The sequence below is a fragment of the Dendrobates tinctorius genome, unplaced genomic scaffold, assembly GCF_039654945.1.
Source record: "Dendrobates tinctorius isolate UK_male_01 unplaced genomic scaffold, ASM3965494v1 ptg000104l, whole genome shotgun sequence".
In the NCBI taxonomy this organism is placed as follows: Eukaryota; Metazoa; Chordata; class Amphibia; order Anura; family Dendrobatidae; genus Dendrobates; species Dendrobates tinctorius.
Genome location: NW_027361772.1, coordinates 5073010 through 5096217, shown reverse-complemented (window position 1 = coordinate 5096217; position 23208 = coordinate 5073010). Strand labels below are relative to the sequence as shown.

The following is a 23208-nucleotide window of genomic DNA, read 5'->3' as shown; positions in this document are numbered from 1 at the left end:
CAGCATACATTCGGCTCCACTGTTCCTTGTGCCATCCAGCATATATTCGGCTCCACTGTTCCATCCAGCATATATTCAGCTCCACTGTTCCATATGCCGTCCAGCATACATCCGGCTCCACTATTCCATGTGCCGTCCAGCATACATCCGGCTCCACTGTTCCATGTGCCGTCCAGCATACATCCGGCTCCATTGTTCCATGTGCCGTCCAGCACATATTCGGCTCCACTGTTCCATATGCTGTCCAGCATACCTTCAGCTCCACTGCTCCATGGGCCGTCTAGTATACATCAGGCTCCATGAGCCGTCCACCATACATCCGGCTCCACTGTTCCATGTGCCGTCCAGCATATATTCGGCTCCACTGTTCCATCCAGCATATATTCAGCTCCACTGTTCCATATGCCATCCAGCATACATCCGGCTCTTCTATTCCATGTGCCGTCCAGCATACATTCGGCTCCACTGTTCCTTGTGCCATCCAGCATATATTCGGCTCCACTGTTCCATCCAGCATATATTCGGCTCCACTGTTCCATGTGCCGTCCAGCATACATCCGGCTCCACTGTTCCATGTGCCGTCCAGCATACATCCGGCTCCACTGTTCCATGTGCCGTCCAGCATACATCCGGCTCCACTGTTCCATGTGCCGTCCAGCATACATCCGGCTCCACTGTTCCATGTGCCGTCCAGCATACATCCGGCTCCACTGTTCCATGTGCCGTCCAGCATACATCCGGCTCCACTGTTCCATGTGCCGTCCAGCATACATCCGGCTCCACTGTTCCATGTGCCGTCCAGCATACATCCGGCTCCACTGTTCCATGTGCCGTCCAGCAAACATCCGGCTCCACTGTTCCATGTGCCGTCCAGCAAACATCCGGCTCCACTGTTCCATGTGCCGTCCAGCAAACATCCGGCTCCACTGTTCCATGTGCCGTCCAGCATACATCCGGCTCCACTGTTCCATGTGCCGTCCAGCATACATCCGGCTCCACTGTTCCATGTGCCGTCCAGCATACATCCGGCTCCACTGTTCCATGTGCCATCCAGCATACATCCGGCTCCACTGTTCAATGTGCCGTCCAGCATACATCCGGCTCCACTGTTCAATGTGCTGTCCAGCATACCTTCAGCTCCACTGCTCCATGGGCCGTCTAGCATACATCAGGCTCCATGAGCCGTCCAGCATACATCCGGCTCCACTATTCCATGTGCCGTCCAGCATACATTCGGCTCCACTGTTCCTTGTGCCATCCAGCATATATTCGGCTCCACTGTTCCATATGCTGTTCAGCATACCTTCAGCTCCACTGCTCCATGGGCCGTCTAGCATACATCAGGCTCTATGAGCCGTCCAGCATACATCCGGCTCCACTGCTCCATGAGCCGTCAAGCATACATCTGGCTCCATGAGCCGTCAAGCATACATCAGGCTCCATGTGCCGTCCAGCATACATCCGGCTCCATTGTTCCATGTGCCGTCCAGCACATATTCGGCTCCACTGTTCCATATGCTGTCCAGCATACCTTCAGCTCCACTGCTCCATGGGCCGTCTAGTATACATCAGGCTCCATGAGCCGTCCAGCATACATCCGGCTCCACTGTTCCATGTGCCGTCCAGCATATATTCGGCTCCACTGTTCCATCCAGCATATATTCAGCTCCACTGTTCCATATGCCGTCCAGCATACATCCGGCTCCACTGTTCCATGTGCCGTCCAGCATACATCCGGCTCCACTGTTCCATGTGCCGTCCAGCATACATCCGGCTCCACTGTTCCATGTGCCGTCCAGCAAACATCCGGCTCCACTGTTCCATGTGCCGTCCAGCATACATCCGGCTCCACTGTTCCATGTGCCGTCCAGCATACATCCGGCTCCACTGTTCCATGTGCCGTCCAGCATACATCCGGCTCCACTGTTCCATGTGCCGTCCAGCATACATCCGGCTCCACTGTTCCATGTGCCGTCCAGCATACATCCGGCTCCACTGTTCAATGTGCCGTCCAACACATATTCGGCTCCACTGTTCCATATGCTGTCCAGCATACCTTCAGCTCCACTGCTCCATGGGCCGTCTAGCATACATCAGGCTCCATGAGCCGTCCAGCATACATCCGGCTCCACTATTCCATGTGCCGTCCAGCATACATTCGGCTCCACTGTTCCTTGTGCCATCCAGCATATATTCGGCTCCACTGTTCCATATGCTGTTCAGCATACCTTCAGCTCCACTGCTCCATGGGCCGTCTAGAATACATCAGGCTCTATGAGCCGTCCAGCATACATCCGGCTCCACTGCTCCATGAGCCGTCAAGCATACATCTGGCTCCATGAGCCGTCAAGCATACATCAGGCTCCATGTGCCGTCCAGCATACATCCGGCTCCATTGTTCCATGTGCCGTCCAGCACATATTCGGCTCCACTGTTCCATATGCTGTCCAGCATACCTTCAGCTCCACTGCTCCATGGGCCGTCTAGTATACATCAGGCTCCATGAGCCGTCCAGCATACATCCGGCTCCACTGTTCCATGTGCCGTCCAGCATATATTCGGCTCCACTGTTCCATCCAGCATATATTCAGCTCCACTGTTCCATATGCCGTCCAGCATACATCCGGCTCCACTATTCCATGTGCCGTCCAGCATACATTCGGCTCCACTGTTCATTGTGCCATCCAGCATATATTCGGCTCCACTTTTCCATCCAGCATATATTCAGCTCCACTATTCCATATGCCGTCCAGCATACATCCGGCTCCACTATTCCATGTGCCGTCCAGCATACATCCGGCTCCACTGTTCCATGTGCCGTCCAGCATACATCCGGCTCCATTGTTCCATGTGCCGTCCAGCATACATTCGGCTCCACTGTTCCTTGTGCCATCCAGCATATATTCGGCTCCACTGTTCCATCCAGCATATATTCAGCTCCACTGTTCCATATGCCGTCCAGCATACATCCGGCTCCACTATTCCATGTGCCGTCCAGCATACATCCGGCTCCACTGTTCCATGTGCCGTCCAGCATACATCCGGCTCCATTGTTCCATGTGCCGTCCAGCACATATTCGGCTCCACTGTTCCATATGCTGTCCAGCATACCTTCAGCTCCACTGCTCCATGGGCCGTCTAGTATACATCAGGCTCCATGAGCCGTCCAGCATACATCCGGCTCCACTGTTCCATGTGCCGTCCAGCATATATTCGGCTCCACTGTTCCATCCAGCATATATTCAGCTCCACTGTTCCATATGCCGTCCAGCATACATCCGGCTCTTCTATTCCATGTGCCGTCCAGCATACATTCGGCTCCACTGTTCCTTGTGCCATCCAGCATATATTCGGCTCCACTGTTCCATCCAGCATATATTCGGCTCCACTGTTCCATGTGCCGTCCAGCATACATCCGGCTCCACTGTTCCATGTGCCGTCCAGCATACATCCGGCTCCACTGTTCCATGTGCCGTCCAGCATACATCCGGCTCCACTGTTCCATGTGCCGTCCAGCATACATCCGGCTCCACTGTTCCATGTGCCGTCCAGCATACATCCGGCTCCACTGTTCCATGTGCCGTCCAGCATACATCCGGCTCCACTGTTCCATGTGCCGTCCAGCATACATCCGGCTCCACTGTTCCATGTGCCGTCCAGCATACATCCGGCTCCACTGTTCCATGTGCCGTCCAGCAAACATCCGGCTCCACTGTTCCATGTGCCGTCCAGCAAACATCCGGCTCCACTGTTCCATGTGCCGTCCAGCATACATCCGGCTCCACTGTTCCATGTGCCGTCCAGCATACATCCGGCTCCACTGTTCCATGTGCCGTCCAGCATACATCCGGCTCCACTGTTCCATGTGCCATCCAGCATACATCCGGCTCCACTGTTCAATGTGCCGTCCAGCATACATCCGGCTCCACTGTTCAATGTGCTGTCCAGCATACCTTCAGCTCCACTGCTCCATGGGCCGTCTAGCATACATCAGGCTCCATGAGCCGTCCAGCATACATCCGGCTCCACTATTCCATGTGCCGTCCAGCATACATTCGGCTCCACTGTTCCTTGTGCCATCCAGCATATATTCGGCTCCACTGTTCCATATGCTGTTCAGCATACCTTCAGCTCCACTGCTCCATGGGCCGTCTAGCATACATCAGGCTCTATGAGCCGTCCAGCATACATCCGGCTCCACTGCTCCATGAGCCGTCAAGCATACATCTGGCTCCATGAGCCGTCAAGCATACATCAGGCTCCATGTGCCGTCCAGCATACATCCGGCTCCATTGTTCCATGTGCCGTCCAGCACATATTCGGCTCCACTGTTCCATATGCTGTCCAGCATACCTTCAGCTCCACTGCTCCATGGGCCGTCTAGTATACATCAGGCTCCATGAGCCGTCCAGCATACATCCGGCTCCACTGTTCCATGTGCCGTCCAGCATATATTCGGCTCCACTGTTCCATCCAGCATATATTCAGCTCCACTGTTCCATATGCCGTCCAGCATACATCCGGCTCCACTGTTCCATGTGCCGTCCAGCATACATCCGGCTCCACTGTTCCATGTGCCGTCCAGCATACATCCGGCTCCACTGTTCCATGTGCCGTCCAGCAAACATCCGGCTCCACTGTTCCATGTGCCGTCCAGCATACATCCGGCTCCACTGTTCCATGTGCCGTCCAGCATACATCCGGCTCCACTGTTCCATGTGCCGTCCAGCATACATCCGGCTCCACTGTTCCATGTGCCGTCCAGCATACATCCGGCTCCACTGTTCCATGTGCCGTCCAGCATACATCCGGCTCCACTGTTCAATGTGCCGTCCAACACATATTCGGCTCCACTGTTCCATATGCTGTCCAGCATACCTTCAGCTCCACTGCTCCATGGGCCGTCTAGCATACATCAGGCTCCATGAGCCGTCCAGCATACATCCGGCTCCACTATTCCATGTGCCGTCCAGCATACATTCGGCTCCACTGTTCCTTGTGCCATCCAGCATATATTCGGCTCCACTGTTCCATATGCTGTTCAGCATACCTTCAGCTCCACTGCTCCATGGGCCGTCTAGCATACATCAGGCTCTATGAGCCGTCCAGCATACATCCGGCTCCACTGCTCCATGAGCCGTCAAGCATACATCTGGCTCCATGAGCCGTCAAGCATACATCAGGCTCCATGTGCCGTCCAGCATACATCCGGCTCCATTGTTCCATGTGCCGTCCAGCACATATTCGGCTCCACTGTTCCATATGCTGTCCAGCATACCTTCAGCTCCACTGCTCCATGGGCCGTCTAGTATACATCAGGCTCCATGAGCCGTCCAGCATACATCCGGCTCCACTGTTCCATGTGCCGTCCAGCATATATTCGGCTCCACTGTTCCATCCAGCATATATTCAGCTCCACTGTTCCATATGCCGTCCAGCATACATCCGGCTCCACTATTCCATGTGCCGTCCAGCATACATTCGGCTCCACTGTTCCTTGTGCCATCCAGCATATATTCGGCTCCACTGTTCCTTGTGCCATCCAGCATATATTCGGCTCCACTGTTCCATCCAGCATATATTCAGCTCCACTGTGCCGTCCAGCATACATCCGGCTCCACTGTTCCATGTGCCGTCCAGCATACATCCGGCTCCACTGTTCCATGTGCCGTCCAGCATACATCCGGCTCCACTGTTCCATGTGCCGTCCAGCATACATCCGGCTCCACTGTTCCATGTGCCGTCCAGCATACATCCGGCTCCACTGTTCCATGTGCCGTCCAGCATACATCCGGCTCCACTGTTCCATGTGCCGTCCAGCATACATCCGGCTCCACTGTTCCATGTGCCGTCCAGCATACATCCGGCTCCACTGTTCCATGTGCCGTCCAGCATACATCCGGCTCCACTGTTCCATGTGCCGTCCAGCATACATCCGGCTCCACTGTTCCATGTGCCGTCCAACACATATTCGGCTCCACTGTTCCATATGCTGTCCAGCATACCTTCAGCTCCACTGCTCCATGGGCCGTCTAGCATACATCAGGCTCCATGAGCCGTCCGGCATACATCCGGCTCCACTATTCCATGTGCCGTCCAGCATACATTCGGCTCCACTGTTCCTTGTGCCATCCAGCATATATTCGGCTCCACTGTTCCATATGCTGTTCAGCATACCTTCAGCTCCTCTGCTCCATGGGCCGTCTAGCATACATCAGGCTCTATGAGCCGTCCAGCATACATCCGGCTCCACTGCTCCATGAGCCGTCAAGCATACATCTGGCTCCATGAGCCGTCAAGCATACATCAGGCTCCATGAGCCGTCCAGCATACATCAGGCTCCATGAGCCGTCCAGCATACATCAGGCTCCATGAGCCGTCCAGCATACATCCGGCTCAACTGGTCCATGAGCCGTCCAGCATACATCTGGCTCCACTGCTCCATGAGCCATTCAGCATACATCTGGCTCCACTGCTCCATGAGCCGTTCAGCATACATCTGGCTCCACTGCTCCATGAGCCGTCAAGAACATATCCGGCTCCACTGCTGTTCCATATGCTAGCCACAATATCCAGCTCCACTGTTCCAAACCATTCCTGTTACTGATCTGAATATCCAGCTCTACTGTTTCAATTGTCGGCTAGCTTGTCCAAACCTGTTGTACTTTGTAACGCCAACGCATTCAGTTTGTGCTGCTCATCCGGGCCTATGGCTAAGCAATTCCACCACAACTGATGAGCCATAACAGTACCATTGTGGCTGCCACCGGTGCAAGCGGCACTGTGGCAGAAGCTTTGTGTGCTTTAATTGCGTTGGGTTTAGATTTGCTGATTCTTTGGCACTGGAGGAACTCTCCCACAATGCAGATTGTGAATTTGGGGCACATAGTGCACACTAGAAGATGGTACCATATGGAACAGAATAAAAGCAATCAATCAATCCTGCGTTGAGCAGGGGGTTGAACACGATGATCCTGGAGGTCCCTTCCAACTCTAAAGATTAACAAAACGATGAACAATCCATGGACCCTACTAAACAGGAAATGGTTAACTCTGAGTCACATACAGAGGCAGTGGCCAAGTACAGGACAGGTCTGTGTGTGTGGGTGACAACCTTAGAGGTCACATTGTAAAGAGAGGCCTGTATGGCTGAGTCCTGCTGACTGATGTGGCCATCACACTTACTGGCATTGATTTGATGACTGGCAGGAAGTTGTGGGATCGATGAACATCGGGGCCCATGGCCCAACCATTCATTATCTGAAAAGAGGGCAAAAAAAAAATTATAGGATCGAGAACAAGAAAAAAAAACACCAGTGCTAGTACCTGGCACCAAATAACATTTCTGCCTGAAATTAAGGTGAAATTAAGGTAAAAGGAAAGTCGCCGTCTCACCAGTTTGTGGTTGACTAGTAGACAGGCGGTGGTGATGAAATACAAGTTTTAGCAGAATATATGGCAACTTGACACGGATTGGTCACAAGATTCACAATACAACCTGCAGACATTATCAAATAAGTCTCTTAAACCTATTGAGGCCGGTGTACTTACTTTAAGAATCCATATCAGAGAGTCTGTATAATCACATTAGCATTTTATGAGTCCAGCTATAGAGAGAGCGAGTGTACAAGTGTATTCGGTGTCTGTCCACCCAGCCTGAGTGACAGCTGCAGCTTGTATCAAATCTCAGCAGCAACATGGAGGAGGGACACTTAGGTGCAGCCAGTCAGGCAAGGTAGGTGGGCAAAGATCAATTTTACACTGTCATATAGGAATAAACAGCCATTCTGACATGAATGATCAAAGTAAATACACCGGCTTCGTCAGGTCTAATTATACTATTTTTTTTTTCAAATTATGTATCCAGGTTTTATTGTGAAATCTGATGATGTACCCATGTTGGAAGCTTATGTAAGAAAAAACTGCCATATTCCATCATAGAAAAACTAATAATCTATAGATTCACATGTAAAGCGCCATGGAATAAATGGCGCAATAATAATAATAATAATCTTGCATATGGTTGCCTTAGCTACAACGCATTAATCTAAATGTCACACGACAAAGCAGCAATTCTCTTATTTTTGGAGTTGAGTAATGTGTCACTCCTACCTCATTCTCCATGCTTCATCCTGATGTGAAATCAAAGTAGTCAGTGCAAATAAAGAGTTGTTCTGGTTACAGTAGTGCAGGTTTCATGCATCATCCTAATGCCACGGCCTCCATTATGGGCCACACTGGGCGGTAGGTGGAAGATGCCTGACAAGGAGAGATGAAAACACAGAACAATATATACTCTATGTACAATTACAGGAGGTCCTGAGATAAGGAACTGTGCATAGACCCAATACACCGCCAATATCCCTCTGATCCAGTGCATGCTACACTAACATCCCCATACTAGTATAATGCTGGTAGTACTGGCGAACAGGGCTGTGGAGTCGGAGTCGTGGAGTCGGAGCCCATGGCAGGGCTTTGGAGTCGGAGTCGTGGAGTCGGAGCCCATTACATTGCTGTGGAGTAGGGAGTCATGGAGTCAGAGCCCATTACACTGCTGTGGAGTCGGGAGTCAGAGCCCATGGCAGGGCTGTGGAGTCGGAGTTATGGATTTGGAGCCCATTTTGGTGGAGTCGGAGTCATGGAAATTGTAGAGTCGGAGCTTTGGCTTACCGAATTCACAGCACTGGCAGGTTGTGGAGTCGGAGCCCATTACATTGCTGTGGAGTCGGGAGTCAGAGCCCATGGCAGGGCTGTGGAGTCGGAGTTATGGATTTGGAGCCCATTTTGGTGGAGTCGGAGTCATGGAAATTGTAGAGTCGGAGCTTTGGCTTACCGAATTCACAGCACTGGCAGGTCGTGGAGTCAGAGCCCATTACATTGCTGTGGAGTCGGGAGTCAGAGCCCATGGCAGGGCTGTGGAGTCGGAGTTATGGATTTGGAGCCCATTTTGGTGGAGTCGGAGTCATGGAAATTGTAGAGTCGGAGCTTTGGCTTATCGAATTCACAGCACTGGCAGGTCGTGGAGTCGGAGCCCATTACATTGCTGTGGAGTCGGGAGTCAGAGCCCATGGCAGGGCTGTGGAGTCGGAGTTATGGATTTGGAGCCCATTTTGGTGGAGTCGGAGTCATGGAAATTGTAGAGTCGGAGCTTTGGCTTACCGAATTCACAGCACTGGCAGGTCGTGGAGTCGGAGCCCATTACATTGCTGTGGAGTCGGGAGTCAGAGCCCATGGCAGGGCTGTGGAGTCGGAGTTATGGATTTGGAGCCCATTTTGGTGGAGTCGGAGTCATGGAAATTGTAGAGTCGGAGCTTTGGCTTACCGAATTCACAGCACTGGCAGGTCGTGGAGTCGGAGCCCATTACATTGCTGTGGAGTCGGGAGTCAGAGCCCATGGCAGGGCTGTGGAGTCGGAGTTATGGATTTGGAGCCCATTTTGGTGGAGTCGGAGTCATGGAAATTGTAGAGTCGGAGCTTTGGCTTACTGAATTCACAGCACTGGCAGGTCGTGGAGTCAGAGCCCATTACATTGCTGTGGAGTCGGAAGTCGTGGAGTCAGAGCCCATGGCAGCGCTGTGGAGTCGAAGTTATGGATTTGGAGCTCATTTTAGTGGAGTCGGAGTCATGGAAATTGAAGAGTCGGAGGTTTGGCTTACCGACTTCACAGCCCTGGCAGGTCGTGGAGTCGGAGCCCATGGCAGGGCTGTGGAGTCGGAGTCATGGAGTCGGAGCCCATTACATTGCTGTGGAGTCGGGAGTCGTGGAGTCAGAGCCCATGCCAGGGCTGTGGAGTCGGAGTTATGGATTTGGAGCCCATTTTGGTGGAGTCGGAGTTGGAGGTTTGGCTTACAGACTCCACAGCCCTGCTGGTGAATATTCCCTATTACTCACCCCACCATTGCTGGTTACCCCTGTTCCAACACCATTTGGTCCCCTGCCAGTCTCCACTCCATAACCCAGCAATTGGCAAGCACACATCCCTCATTGTGACAATAAGTAGAGACTGGCGGGGAACCGGGCAGCATCAGAATGAAAGCACCAGAGGATTGGCGAGTATTATTTCTTATACTTTTTTTTAAACCCCTTTACGACCTTGGGATTTTTCGTTTTTGCATTTTTGTTTTTTTTGCTCCCCTTCTTCCCAGAGCTGTAACTTTTTTTTTTATTTTTCCGTCAATACGAGTTGTACTTTTGAACGACACCATTGATTTTACCATATAGTGTAGTGGAAATCGGGGGAAAAAATCCAAGTGCGGTAAAATTGCAAAAAAAGTACAATTCCACAATTGTTTTATTTACCATGATCACTAAATGCTAAAACTGACCTGCCATTATGATTCTCCGGGTCATTACGAGTTCATAGGCACCAAACATGTCTAGGTTCTTTTTTTATTTTAGTGGTTAAAAAAATTCCAAATTCTGTAAACATTTTGTAAAAAAAAAAAAAAAATGGAGGCATTTTCCAAAACTCGTAGCGTCTCCATTCTTTGGGATATGGGGTTGGCTGAGGGCTTATTTTTGCGCATCGAGCTGACCTTTTTATTGATACCATTTTGGAGTACATATGATGTTTTGATTGCCCATTATTGCATTTTATTGCAGTGTTGCGATGACCAAAAAAACTTCATTCTGGCATTTTGATTTTTTCTCGCTACGCTGTTTACTGATCGGAATAATTCTTTTTATATATTGACAGATCGGGCGATTCTGAACGCTGCGATACCAAATCTGTGTTTTTTATTATTAATTTATTTTAAATGGGGTGAAAGGATTTGACCTTTCTAGATTTTTTTAATATTTTTAAATTTTTTTTTTTTTTTTTTTTACTTGCTTCAATAGTCTTCTTAGGAGACTTGAAGCTGCGATCTTCTAATCGCTTTTGATACACATAGCGGGGCCTCAGCCACGCTATGTGTATCAGAAATCATCTCCTATGAACTCTGGCCACGGGATGGCGTTCATAGCAGATCCGCTATGACAAGCACAGGGGCGCCGATGTGATTACATTAAATGCTGCTGTCAGAGATAAACAGATTAACTTTGCTTTTTCTATCTGCTGTAATTTTGCCGCAATGATAGCTTTTATCTTACATAGTGTACAGCTGGTTTCCATAAAGCTTGGTCACTAGTGCCTGCCTGGACCTTGTAATGTGCAGTAGTTACATTTCAGGAGTGGGGTTAATGCCTAATATTACAGCCACCTCTTTCCAGTCCATTGATTTCTATACAGCAGTTTCACCTCTCTCCCTCCTACCTCTAAGGCCTCTTTCACACTTGAGTCTTTTTGCCATAAGTCACAATCCGTCAAAGTGTGAAAAAACGGATTCAGGGCAGATTGCCGGCAGAGCAGGTGAGAATGAGAGCCACGTTCAGCACCTGCCGCTGGGGAACAGTGCTTACAGTAGCGCTTCTTCCTGACGGCTGCCTGTGTGGTACTGATGCGGCACATGGTTGCAACACATGTGCCGCATGTATTACACACACACGGACACTGATATCTCCAGTACCGGAAACATCAGGACGTGTGAAAGGGGCATTACAAAGGATAATCAGAAGTTAGAGTCAGTTCAAAGGCAGGCAATAGATTATTACAAGGGATGAAATGCTCTCATATGATGAGACGATGGAACAGTTGGGTTCGTTTAGCTTAGAAAAAAGACGCCTCATAGGAGATCTCATTTATATGTATAAATATGTGTGGTCAGTACAGAGGACTTATTCCTTCCAAGGACCATAGTAAGGACCAGGGGGCTCTCATTAAGGGTGGAAGAAAGGTGATTCCAGCAGCTAAATAGGAAAGGGTTCTTTACAGTTAGAGTGGTCAGAATGTGGAATGCCGACCACAAGAGGTAGTAATGGCCGACACTATCCTTGATACACATAACATTGCGGGTTATAGATAATTTAGTGACAAAATGCACAGTTGGTGGAGAAAGATGGAACATGATGGACCTAGGTCTTTTTTCAACCGATGTAACTATGTTCTGAGACCTATAGCAATTTTATTTTTACGCTGATGGAGCAGTATGGCGGCTTGTTTTTTGCGGGACAAAATGAACTTTTCAGGGATACAATTTTTACTTCCATACAACTTTGTGAGTGTGTGTTATTCCACTCTTTGTTCAGCTTATTATTTGTACTGTGTTCACTGTAGGAGTTAAATAGTGCGATCGTTTTACAGATCAGGTCATTCCGGATGCAGCTATACAAAATATGTATACGGTACTCTTTTTTTGCTCCAAGATCCTATCCCAATAGGTAGTAGGTGTAATAATAATAATGCTATCAAATGCCTCCAATTAAGCTAGGTTCACATTACGTTTTAGCATAGTGTTGACGGGATGCTAACAGTATAGCATAATGAGATCGCGTTATGCTATACCCGCTAGCGCTGATGCTTCATCTGCGCTAGCGGTGACGGAGCCTCAGACGCTAAAGCCCGCGTCCGAGGCTTCGTCAGAGAATGACGGCACATCGCGAACGCGTGCCGCTTTACAGCATGCGCCCGACAATGGGGCTCAATGGCAGCGTTAACGGACTTCGTTACACCGCGGTGTAACGCAGTGTGACCCCGGCCTTAGAAATGTTGTATAGTTTTTCTGATTCGCCTTGTCTCTTTCCTCATGTGCTGGCATTGCAGGACCTTAGGTATCCATGGTTAAAACCACTAGCAATTAACTGTCACTATATCAGTGGTCGTAACCTTAGGCACCTAAGGTCCTGCAATGTCTGCAGATGAGGAAAGAGAAATAGCAAATCAGAAAAACTATACCACATTTCTAATTGGAGGGATTTGCTAATATTATTATTATTACTACTACATCTACTACTTATTGGGATAGGATCTTGGAGATGGGAATACCCCTTTAATTTAGTTTTTGCATAGAGATGTGCTCTTAACGGCATGATTTTTTTCACAATTTATTGTCTATTTTATGGGATTTTTTAAATAAATATTTTTTTTAACTATATTTCACTTTCCATTTTTATTTGTCTGATCACTGATGTAATGCATTGAATGACACATATTCCAATGCATTAGACCTGTCCGTTTCATATTGGCAGGCCGCCCGTTAAATCTGCTAATGGCAAAGTCTAACAGACCCCCATAGCTGACAGAGCTGGTCATTATCTGACTACTAATGGCACCACACAATCGCGGCACGCGGCTGCTGACGGGGTGAGCCCCATCCCTCTTGTAACCTTCTGAATGCTGCTGTCACTACTGATCATGACATTTGAAGGGTTAAACTGCCACGGCCCGGGCTGTCACAGCAGGCGCTATCAGGTAAGCCGAGCTCCCGACACTGATTGTGGAAAGCACAGATCCTAAGGTGGGTGAGGAGATCGGACAGGTTCCTTTATAAATACGCTCTATCCTAAGGCCAAGGCCATACAAAATAGCGACCACCACTTTACAACTACAGTTCAACAATGTCACTATACTACACGAGGCCGTGACACTAAAGGCGCAAAACAATCCAAATCTGTTGGATTTTTGGCGATAGATCACATAAGGATCGATGTACAATGCGACTCGACTAAGGCCCATGTGTCACGTCATAGAAGCTCCAAAATAACACAGTTACTTTTTGCCTCCCCCTTCATTATCAGGGTCAGTGGGGTCCAACCTCTTCAATCATAAAGAGATGTCATAGATACATAGACTGATAGAAACACAGAAAGATAGATAAATATAGATCATAGAAATTATATAGATAAATATGAGATAGATAATAGATACATGATAGATAATAATTAGATACTGTAGATAGATATAGATCATAGAAATGATATAGACAGATGATAGATAATAAATAGATACTGTAGATAGATAGATAATAAATGATTGATAGATGATAAATAGATAATAGATACTGTAGATAGATAGATAGATAGAGATACTTCAAGCCCATAGGTGGCGCTGTTCTTGTGCTCTCATTTTCCAGAGTAACTAGTCAATGACTACCATGCAATTACTGCACAATTAGTGAGATGGAGATCTGCGTTCTGCTCTGCTCGGTGACACAGACGCGCAGCCCCTGACCGCACAGCAGGCGGTGGAGTCAGTCCCCGGTACCGCTCCACATATGGAGGCAATCACTGCCGCCCAGCCCTGCACCGCGCACACACAGTGACCCGGCCCAGGAAGGCATCACATCGTCACTGCCCTACAGGAGGATACAGCCGCTCTCCGGCTACATCCAGCAGCCCTTACCCCTCACAGATCCCTCCAATCTCTGCGGCCATCATCAACTTTCCCGAGTCCTGGCAACCAAGGCTCACAGTGTATCCTGGGAAATGTAGTGTAACAAAGGTATTCCTTCACGCGAAAGATTAACACATAAGACCACAACTCCCAGAAGCCTTTGCTTCCCAGCCGTATTATACCTCAACGGTTACTTTGTTCTAAGCTTGTCTTCAGTCTCGGCAGCTGAAGTCCAGGGCGGCGGCCATTTTCTTGGAGACTATTTTACATTACGCATAATCAGAGTCGTCTACGGAAATATGTCTTCTAAATTGAAGACATTTCTCTGAAATGAACTGGATTGTGAACTGTAATTAGGATGTAGCTACAGAAATATGTTCCACAGCCTATAAGGCTGTGTGCACACGCTGCGGATTAGGTGCGGATTCATCCGCGCGGATTTTGTAAAATCCGCAGGTGAAACCGCAGGTCAAAAGACCTGCGGTTTTACCTGCGGATTGCTCTGCGGTTTTGCCCTGCGGTTTTTCATCTCCTCAATGGAGGAGATGGCAAACCGCAGGAGAATCCGCAGAAAGAATTGACATGTCAATTCTTTCTGCGGATTGAAAACCGCAGATAATCCGCACGGAAAATTCCGCACCGTCTGCATTGCGGTTTTTGATTCCCATAGGGAATCATGGTACTGTACACCGCAGTAAAAACTGCAGCGTGTGCACACAGCCTAAAGGCTTCTATCTACAGTCTGGTTTTGCACTGCAGGCACATTGCTGACAGCTAACATTACATTGACTCTGCAGCAGTTTTTCCCACATCTACCTAAAAAGTGAGTTTTAAAGGGATCCTGTCAGCAGGGTTGTGCTCAATAACCTACAGACAGTGTCAGGTCGTCATTGTTATACTCAATAAAATGATAACTTGGTTGATGAAATCCGTCTTGTGCTTCTTTTTTAATCCTTATTTTTAGTTTTGTGTTAAAGGGAATCTGTCACCTCTTTTTCGAATATGAGCTGCCAGCACCGACATCAGGGGCATTCTGTAAAGCTGTAGATAAGTCCCCGATGTAACCTGAAAGATAAGAAAAAGGAGTTATACTCACTGGGGGGCGGTCCAGTCTTGGTCCGATGGGTGTTGAAGTCCGGCGCCTCCCAGAATACTGCAGTGCGCAGGCACCGGACCTCTCCCGGCACCTGCGCACTGCAGGACTCTGCCCTGCCCTCAACAGGGCAGAGCAGTGTGCCTGCGCAGGAGCCACAACAGGAAGGAAAGAAGAGGACGGCATCGTATGAAGATGGGAGGCGCCGGACCAGACCGCGACACCCATCGGACCGACCGCCCCTTGGTGAGTATAATCTAACTCTTTTTTATCTTTCAGGTTACATCGGGGGCCTTATCTACAGCATTACAGAATGCCCCTGATGTTGGTGCTGGCAGCTCATATTTGAAAAAGGGGTGACAGATTCCCTTTAATGATATGCTCGTGCCGTAAGGCGGGGTTGGTGTATGTGGTGCTCTGCTTAGATATTCATAAAGCAGACTGCTGACAGGTCACTGCTTCCTCAATGACCTGCCCCCTAGTTTACATAATGAATATACTAATGTGTGTATTTGAAAAAAACAAGTTACTTCATCAAAATGGCGGCACCTGCGCACTATCACTTGTCAGTGCCTATTATCTTGCGCTGTTGAGAAGAGACAAAAATCACCATCAAAATGGCACGCGGCTGCGCCCTCTAGTTGGACATGCCCACTGGCCAGCCGCGTCTCTGGTCTGGTTTTACCACACCTGCCTAAAACTTTTGCACAGTGCTGTATATTACCCAAATACCCATAAGCGGCACTGATATATTTAATTTTCCAGAACATGACGATGTAAACGAGATAGTTGCAGGTTGCACAGGCAGTAGTAATAGCAGTAATTAGGCCTCTACACTCCCAGTAGGCCCCATCTCTATAGTAACAGCATCCTGTGCACATGGCACACGGTGCAAACACGTTTCCTGCAGCGGTGCTCCAGGTGCGCCGAACGTCTGTGGAGAAAATCCAATCTACATGAAGATTTCATCCATTTTAAGTTTATGCTTAGAACATACAACACTGCCCTTCACCTCTCCAAACAAACCTATTTCAACACCCTCATCACCTCACTGTCAAATAACCCAAAACGTCTCTTTGACGCTTTTCATTCTCTACTCAATCCAAGAGTACAGGCCCCAACCACAGAGCTCAGAGCTGACGATCTGGGCAATTACTTCAAAGAAAAAATTGACCAGATTCGACAGGAAATTATCTCCCAATCACCTCATACCATGCACTGTCCTCCCTCCCCCATTGCATCTAGCTCACTCTCTGATTTTGAACCAGTCACAGAAGAAGAAGTAAGCAGGCTCCTTGCATCTTCTCGCCCAACTACTTGCACCAGTGACCCATTTCCGTCACATCTCCTCCAGTCCCTTTCCCCTGCTGTCACCCCTCACCTAACTAAAATATTTAACCTCTCTCTCTCTTCTGGTATTTTTCCCTCCTCATTTAAGCATGCCATCATACATCCACTACTTAAAAAACCATCCCTCGACCAAAACTGTGCCGCTAACTATAGACCTGTCTCTAATCTTCCCTTCATCTCTAAACTCCTGGAACGCCTGGTCCACTCCCTCTTATCCGCTATCTCTCAGAAAACTCTGTTCTCGACCCTCTCCAATCCGGTTTCCGCTCTTTACACTCCACTGAAACTGCCCTCACTAAAGTTTCTAATGATCTGCTAACAGCTAAATCAAATGGTCATTACTCCATGCTAATTCTCTTGGATCTCTCTGCAGCATTCGACACTGTGGATCATCAGCTCCTCCTCACTATGCTCCGTTCCATTGGCCTCAAGGACACCGTTCTCTCCTGGTTCTCCTCCTATCTCTCTGACCGCTCCTTTACTGTATCTTTTGCCGGTTCCTCCTCCTCTCACCTTCCCCTTACTGTTGGGGTCCCCCAAGGATCGGTTTTAGGCCCCCTCCTCTTCTCCTTGTACACTGCCCCTATTGGTCAAACAATCAGTAGATTTGGTTTCCAGTACCATCTCTATGCTGATGACACCCAATTATACGCTTCTTCTCCTGACATCACGCCAGCCTTTCTAGAAAACACCGGCGATTGTCTAAACGCTGTGTCTAACATCATGTCCTCACAATATCTGAAACTGAACCTGTCAAAGACTGAACTCTTTGTGTTTCCTCCCTCTACTAATGTACCTATACCCGACATTGCCATTTCTGTGTGTGGCTCCACTATTACTCCCCAGCAACATGCCCGCTGTCTTGGGGTCATACTTGATTCCGAGCTTTCCTTTGCCCCCCACATTCGATCACTGGCTCGCTCTTGTCATCTGCACCTCAAAAACATTTCTAGAATTCGACCTTTTCTTACTTTTGACTCTGCAAAAACTCTTACAGTTTCTCTTATTCATTCTCGTCTCGACTATTGTAACTCTCTTCTAATCGGTCTCCCTCTTACCAAACTCTCCCCTCTCCAATCTGTCTTGAATGCTGCAGCCAGGATCATATTCCTCGCCAATCGTTACACCGATGCCTCTACCTTGTGCCAGTCATTACACTGGCTACCCATCCACTCCAGAATTCAGTATAAACTTATTACCCTCACCCACAAAGCCCTCCATGGCTCAGCACCACCCTACATCTCCTCCCTTGTTTCAGTATACCACCCTACCCGCGCCCTCCGTTCTGCTGATGACCTGAGGTTAGTATCCTCAATAGTCAGAACCTCCCACTCCCGTCTCCAAGACTTTACACGTGCCGCGCCAATTCTTTGGAATGCACTTCCCAGGTCAATACGATTAGTCTCCAATCCCCACAATTTTAAGCGTGCCCTGAAAACACATTTATTCAGACTGGCCTATCGCCTCAACACATTAACCTAATCTATCCCTGGGTGGCACAGCCAAAAGTTTTACCATAACCAGGTTCCCCGCATCATGTTCCCACATGCTTTATGCCTCCATTAGCCCTCTGTGTCTGTACTGTCACACACTTAACATTATGGCTGGTCCATACAATCAGGGCAACTGTTACCACCCACCTTTCGTGTCTCCCTCTTTCCTCATAGACTGTAAGCTTGCGAGCAGGGCCCTCATTCCTCTTGGTATCTGTTATGATCTATGTGATTATTGTTATGCTGTAATGTCTATTGTCTGTACAAATCCCCTCTGAAATGTAAAGTGCTGCGGAATATGTCGGCGCTATAAAAATAAAATTTATTATTATTATTATTATCCTGTGACTTCACCTCCTCTACAGTTTTGTTCCCTTTCTATACACCCTTGAATATTTATAACTCCTTCAGGATGACACTATTTTGGCCGTTTTACCCATCATCATTACAGAGCTCATATAACGTAACAGCGTGTGAACATGGCCGACGTTAGAGGAGACCCACACACAAATTCTTTAGATTCTGAGGTGTAACCTGTAACCATGTGCCATTCATAGTGACAATAGACCGCATTTCCGGTCTTGGATGGGTAGAAATGGAGGTGCCTAAAGCCCAATCTGTTAAAGGGGCTGTTCACTACTTGGGAGAAAGGCTGCGGCACGCATAGGGCGCCGCGGCAAATTTTAGGCCACGCCCTAGCCACACCCATTTTAGTAGCCACGCCCATATCCACTCCCCAACCGCACCCATTTAGCACTGCTGATCACACTGTGTCATAAACAATAATTATATACAGAAAAAAAAATGGAGCGCTGATGCCCCGCCGCCGCTTCTCTGTCCTCCTGCGGAGTCCCGAACGATTACCTCCTCCTGAGGTGACATGCTATAAGCTGACCGCCGGAAATGAGGTCAGCAGTCATTTCCGGCGGTCAGCTTAGGCCTGTTTCACACATCCGTTTGTCACCATCAGTCAAGATCCGCCGATTTGCAAAAAAAACGGATCCACCATTTTTCTTGGCGGATCCGTTTTTTTCCTCATAGACTTGCATTATCAGCGGATCTTGACGGATGGTCATCCATTCGATCCGCTATTGTATGGATCCGCCAAGATTTTGCCGTCCGCTAAGCGGATAGGACGGAGCATGAAACGTTTTTTTCATGCGCGGATCCGCATTATGCGCTTGTCCGGGTGATTTAACCCTATATCCCGGCTGTGAAATCTCTCTCTCTCTGAAGGATAAAACACGATGTAACAGCAGAATAGTGAGTTCAGCTCTGGAGGTGACTGGAGGATAAGACACAATGTTATAGCAGAATAATGAGTGCAGATTCAGAGGTGACTGGAGGATAAGACAATGTAACAGCAGAATAGTGACTGCAGCTCTGGGGGTGACTGGAGGATAACACAGGATGTAACAGCAGAATAGTGACTGCAGCTCTGGAGGTGATGGGAAGATAAGACAGGATGTAACAGCAGAATAGTGACTGCAGCTCTGGAGGTGATGGGAAGATAAGACAGGATGTAACAGCAGAATAGTGACTGCAGCTCTGGAAGTGACTGGAGGAAAAGACGGTGTGACAGCAGAATAGTGAGTGCAGCTCTGGAAGTGACTGGAGGATAAGACACGATGTAACAGAATAGTGACTGCAGCTCTGGAGGTGACTGGAGGATAGGGACACGATGTAACAGCAGAATAGTGATTGCAGCTCTGGAGGTGACTGGAGGATAAGACATGATGTAACAGCAGAAAAGTGTCTGCAGCTGTGGAGGTGACTGGAGGATAGGACACAATGTAACAGCAGATCTCTCTCTACCCCTCCCTCTCCCTCCTCCATTCCTCGCTCACCCGACTTCCTCCCTATCTTCTCCGCCTCCTCCATATCGCGGGATAAATAGCTTCCCGGCCGGGATGGCGGGATACGGTCCCCAATAGGGACTATCCCGCGAGAATCGGGAGGGTTGGGACCTATGACCTCTTCTCATTTCTCATGTTTGGCCCTGTTAAAATAAAACCACTTATCCTCACCTTCGGTGCCGGCGCCACTCCAGTGATGTCGGCTCTCACATTCCCGCGCCTCACGTGAGATTGTTATGTTGCATGAGACCTGCGCCCATTCGGACAAATCGAACATTGAGAGGAAGTCAGAGTGCAGCCGCAGCCGTGACTTCCAGTTGATGTTCATTAAATCTGAAGGTGGAGATAGTAAAGCTGGCGCTGATGTAACCCTCTCATGTGAGCCCCGGTAACGCAAGTGAAAACTAGTAGACAATCCATTAAAGCACAGCGCCAACATTTTTTATTTCCGCGCTGGAGTGGTGCTACTAATGTACGTTAATGTACTTAGCAGATGCTGTTTTCATCTCTTATTGGCACTGCTCCGGTCAGTCTCAAGCAGTTTGTGACCTACTGGAACGAGCTGGAGATCACTTTTCAATGCAAGTCTATGAGAGTCTCGTTCTGGCTCTCACAGATTTACATTGAGAGCTTGTGATCGTTACTTCTGGCTTCCAGCCTGGGTTAAAAACTGTCCAGAAATTCCAGGACAGTCCGTAAAAATTGGGCACTTTTTTCCCTGTGCTCAAAAAAAATAAGCTGTCTATACACCATAAAAAGTCAAGCTGGCTTCCTTCTTCCGGCCAGAGAGAGGTTTTGGTCACAATATGACGAAGCGGGACTGGAGCGATGTCGGGAAGAGCTGATGACGTTGGGTGGTGACTAGTAGAACTGAAGGGGAGTACAGGGCTGGTTATCGGTGGGTAAGAATGGAGTTCTCTTTGCTCTGAAACTCCTCTTCTAAACAGGAGTCAGAAAGGAGTTCCTGCTAGTGGACAAGCCTCTTCCCATTCCCAGGCAGAGCCTCCAGGAGAACACCCATAAGGGTAAAATGCAACATTCCTTTATCAAACATATAACATATTAACATATCACACTTCATGTTAACCCTCTGTTGCCACGACATCTTCAGTCACCCTCCCTGAAGAACGCTAGGTGCAGGGATATTACTCTAGTAGCACCACTGAAGTGCTGAAATTAATAAACGCTGGAGTGTCGCTTTAAGGAAGTAGAAAAAGGTCCTTCACTAAGCTCTTCATCAGAGCCACACTGGATATCAGGCTTAGGCTATGTGCACACGTTCGGAATTTCCACAGATTTTATGCGTTTTTTCGCAGCGAAAACGCTGCAAAAACCCATAAAATAAGCCATCCATTGAATTCCTTGGCATTCCACACATGCTGTGCTAATGCTGCGTATTTCTCCATGGCGGGATCGCATTGCGGAAAAATATGCAGCACATTCATTCTTTGTGTGGAATCACGGGAATTCCGCACACATTGGAATGCATTGTTCCGCTTACTTTCCACATGTGGCTATGCCCACCATGCGCAAAATAAGCGGAAAATGTGCGGATGGTACCCAGAGACTGGAGGAGAGGAGACTCTCCTCCATGCCCTGGGTACCATATCCCTGTAAAAAAATAGAATTAAAATAAAAAATCGTGATATTCTCAACTTCCGGCGTCCCCCGGCCTCAATGATGCTCCCGGCAAGTCCCGGTCCCATTGATGCCTTGCGACAATGACCTGTGATGACGTAGCGATCTCGCAAGATGCTACATCATTTGGGGTCATTGTCGCAAGGCATCAATGGGACCGGGACTTGCCGGGAGCATCGCTGAGGCCTGGGGACGCTGCGTGGGACACCAGAAGGTAATATCACGATTTTTTTATTTTTAACATATCTTTTTACTACTGATGCTGCATAGGCAGCCTCAATAGTAAAAAAGTAGGTCACACTTATCAAACACTATGTTTGACGAGTGTGACCAACCTGTCAATCAGTTTTACAAGCGATGCTACAGATCGCTTGGAAAACGCTAGTATTCTGCAAGCTAATTACGCTAATTACGGGAATTACGCATGCGGATCTCTCGCGTATTTCCCGGGGCAGGGAGTTGCGGAATTGCCGTGGAAATTGCCGTGGCAATTCCCCACGTGTGCACATAGCCTTAATGTTCCTGCTTTTCTTCCCCTGATGAGCCTCCAAGATCAAGTGAGGGAAAACGTGTCGGGATTAGGATCTATGATCAAATTTTTTTTATTTATCCCTGCAGGCCAAGGTGAGTACAGTATACAGGGATGTGTTAGGGAGTGTGCACATATATTGCTAGTCCTGTCCTGTTTGCACAAGGCACATCTGCACTTTACAATGGTTTGATGCACCATAATCTATTGAGTTTAGGAATACAGTATTTATATGTATCAGGGCTGCCATCAGGGCATTATTGTCCTTACTGCTGTATGGGGTCCAGCGAGCAGAAGCAAAAAGGGGACCCGTATTCAGTAACAATATACTGGGCGCCGGCGTGCCGCCATTGGCGGTGCACATCTCGGCTCACGGAACTTTCCTGGTGCTGAATAGCCGTCAGAACACTGTATTATTATTAACCAACTGCCGGTCACTGAGGTTGCGTTCCCAGCCGGGCTGAAGATCATCGCTGGCACAGAGAATTTCACTGCGGTGAATTTGAACTGTGGTGAACTCGCCTCTGCACCGTGAGATTTTTTTCCCACTGTGCTAGCGGTGATCTCAACGAAGGGAGGTCATCGCGGTTTATTGTCCAGCTGGGAATGCAGCCTCAGTGACCGGCAGCTGGATGTCAATAATACATGGGAACCTGTATTATTTATTAACAGCGCCGGATGATGAATACTCCCATCAGCCACTCCTGCTCCTACTGTAATTAGCGGCAGCAGGCCTCAACTGATGGGAGCAGTAGTCCCATCAGCTGACACCAGTGACCGGAGGTAAACGTTATACCTCTGATCACAGCTGCGCTCTCACGCTGTCATTTGACAATGTGGGAACCGCGGCTGTCTGACCAGCGGTGATGATTTTACCGCCAATCCGAAGTGGTGTTTTCCGTGCTGTCATGCACATGACAGCGTGGCAAACACTGCGTATTCAGGCCCCCCATTCAAATGAATGGAGTCTGGGTTCAGGTTCGGGTACTCTTCTGGTACTTGAACCTGAACTTTTTGTAACTGTTCGGCCGAACCCGAAC

The 23208-nt window shown here is 48.6% G+C and overlaps 1 protein-coding gene across 4 annotated transcripts in view; it reads right to left on the bottom strand.

Moving 5' to 3' along the window:
* The window catches only part of ELMOD3 (ELMO domain containing 3), a 43999-nt gene extending 29562 nt beyond the window's left edge, over positions 1–14437 (bottom strand). Inside the window, exons 1-3 of one of the 4 annotated variants that reach the window (XM_073588625.1) lie at positions 14392–14437; positions 8113–8259; positions 7186–7260 (exon numbers count right to left, since the gene is read on the bottom strand). In XM_073588625.1, coding sequence (XP_073444726.1) covers positions 7186–7260; positions 8113–8124 — 87 coding nt within the window. In that variant the 5' untranslated portion in view covers positions 8125–8259; positions 14392–14437. Of the gene's footprint in view, positions 1–7185; positions 7261–8112; positions 8260–13905; positions 14184–14218; positions 14365–14391 lie in introns of those variants that run through there. The other 3 variants (XM_073588622.1, XM_073588623.1, XM_073588624.1) reach the window with 3 other exon arrangements.
* Between the last annotated feature and the right edge of the window lie 8771 nt (positions 14438–23208).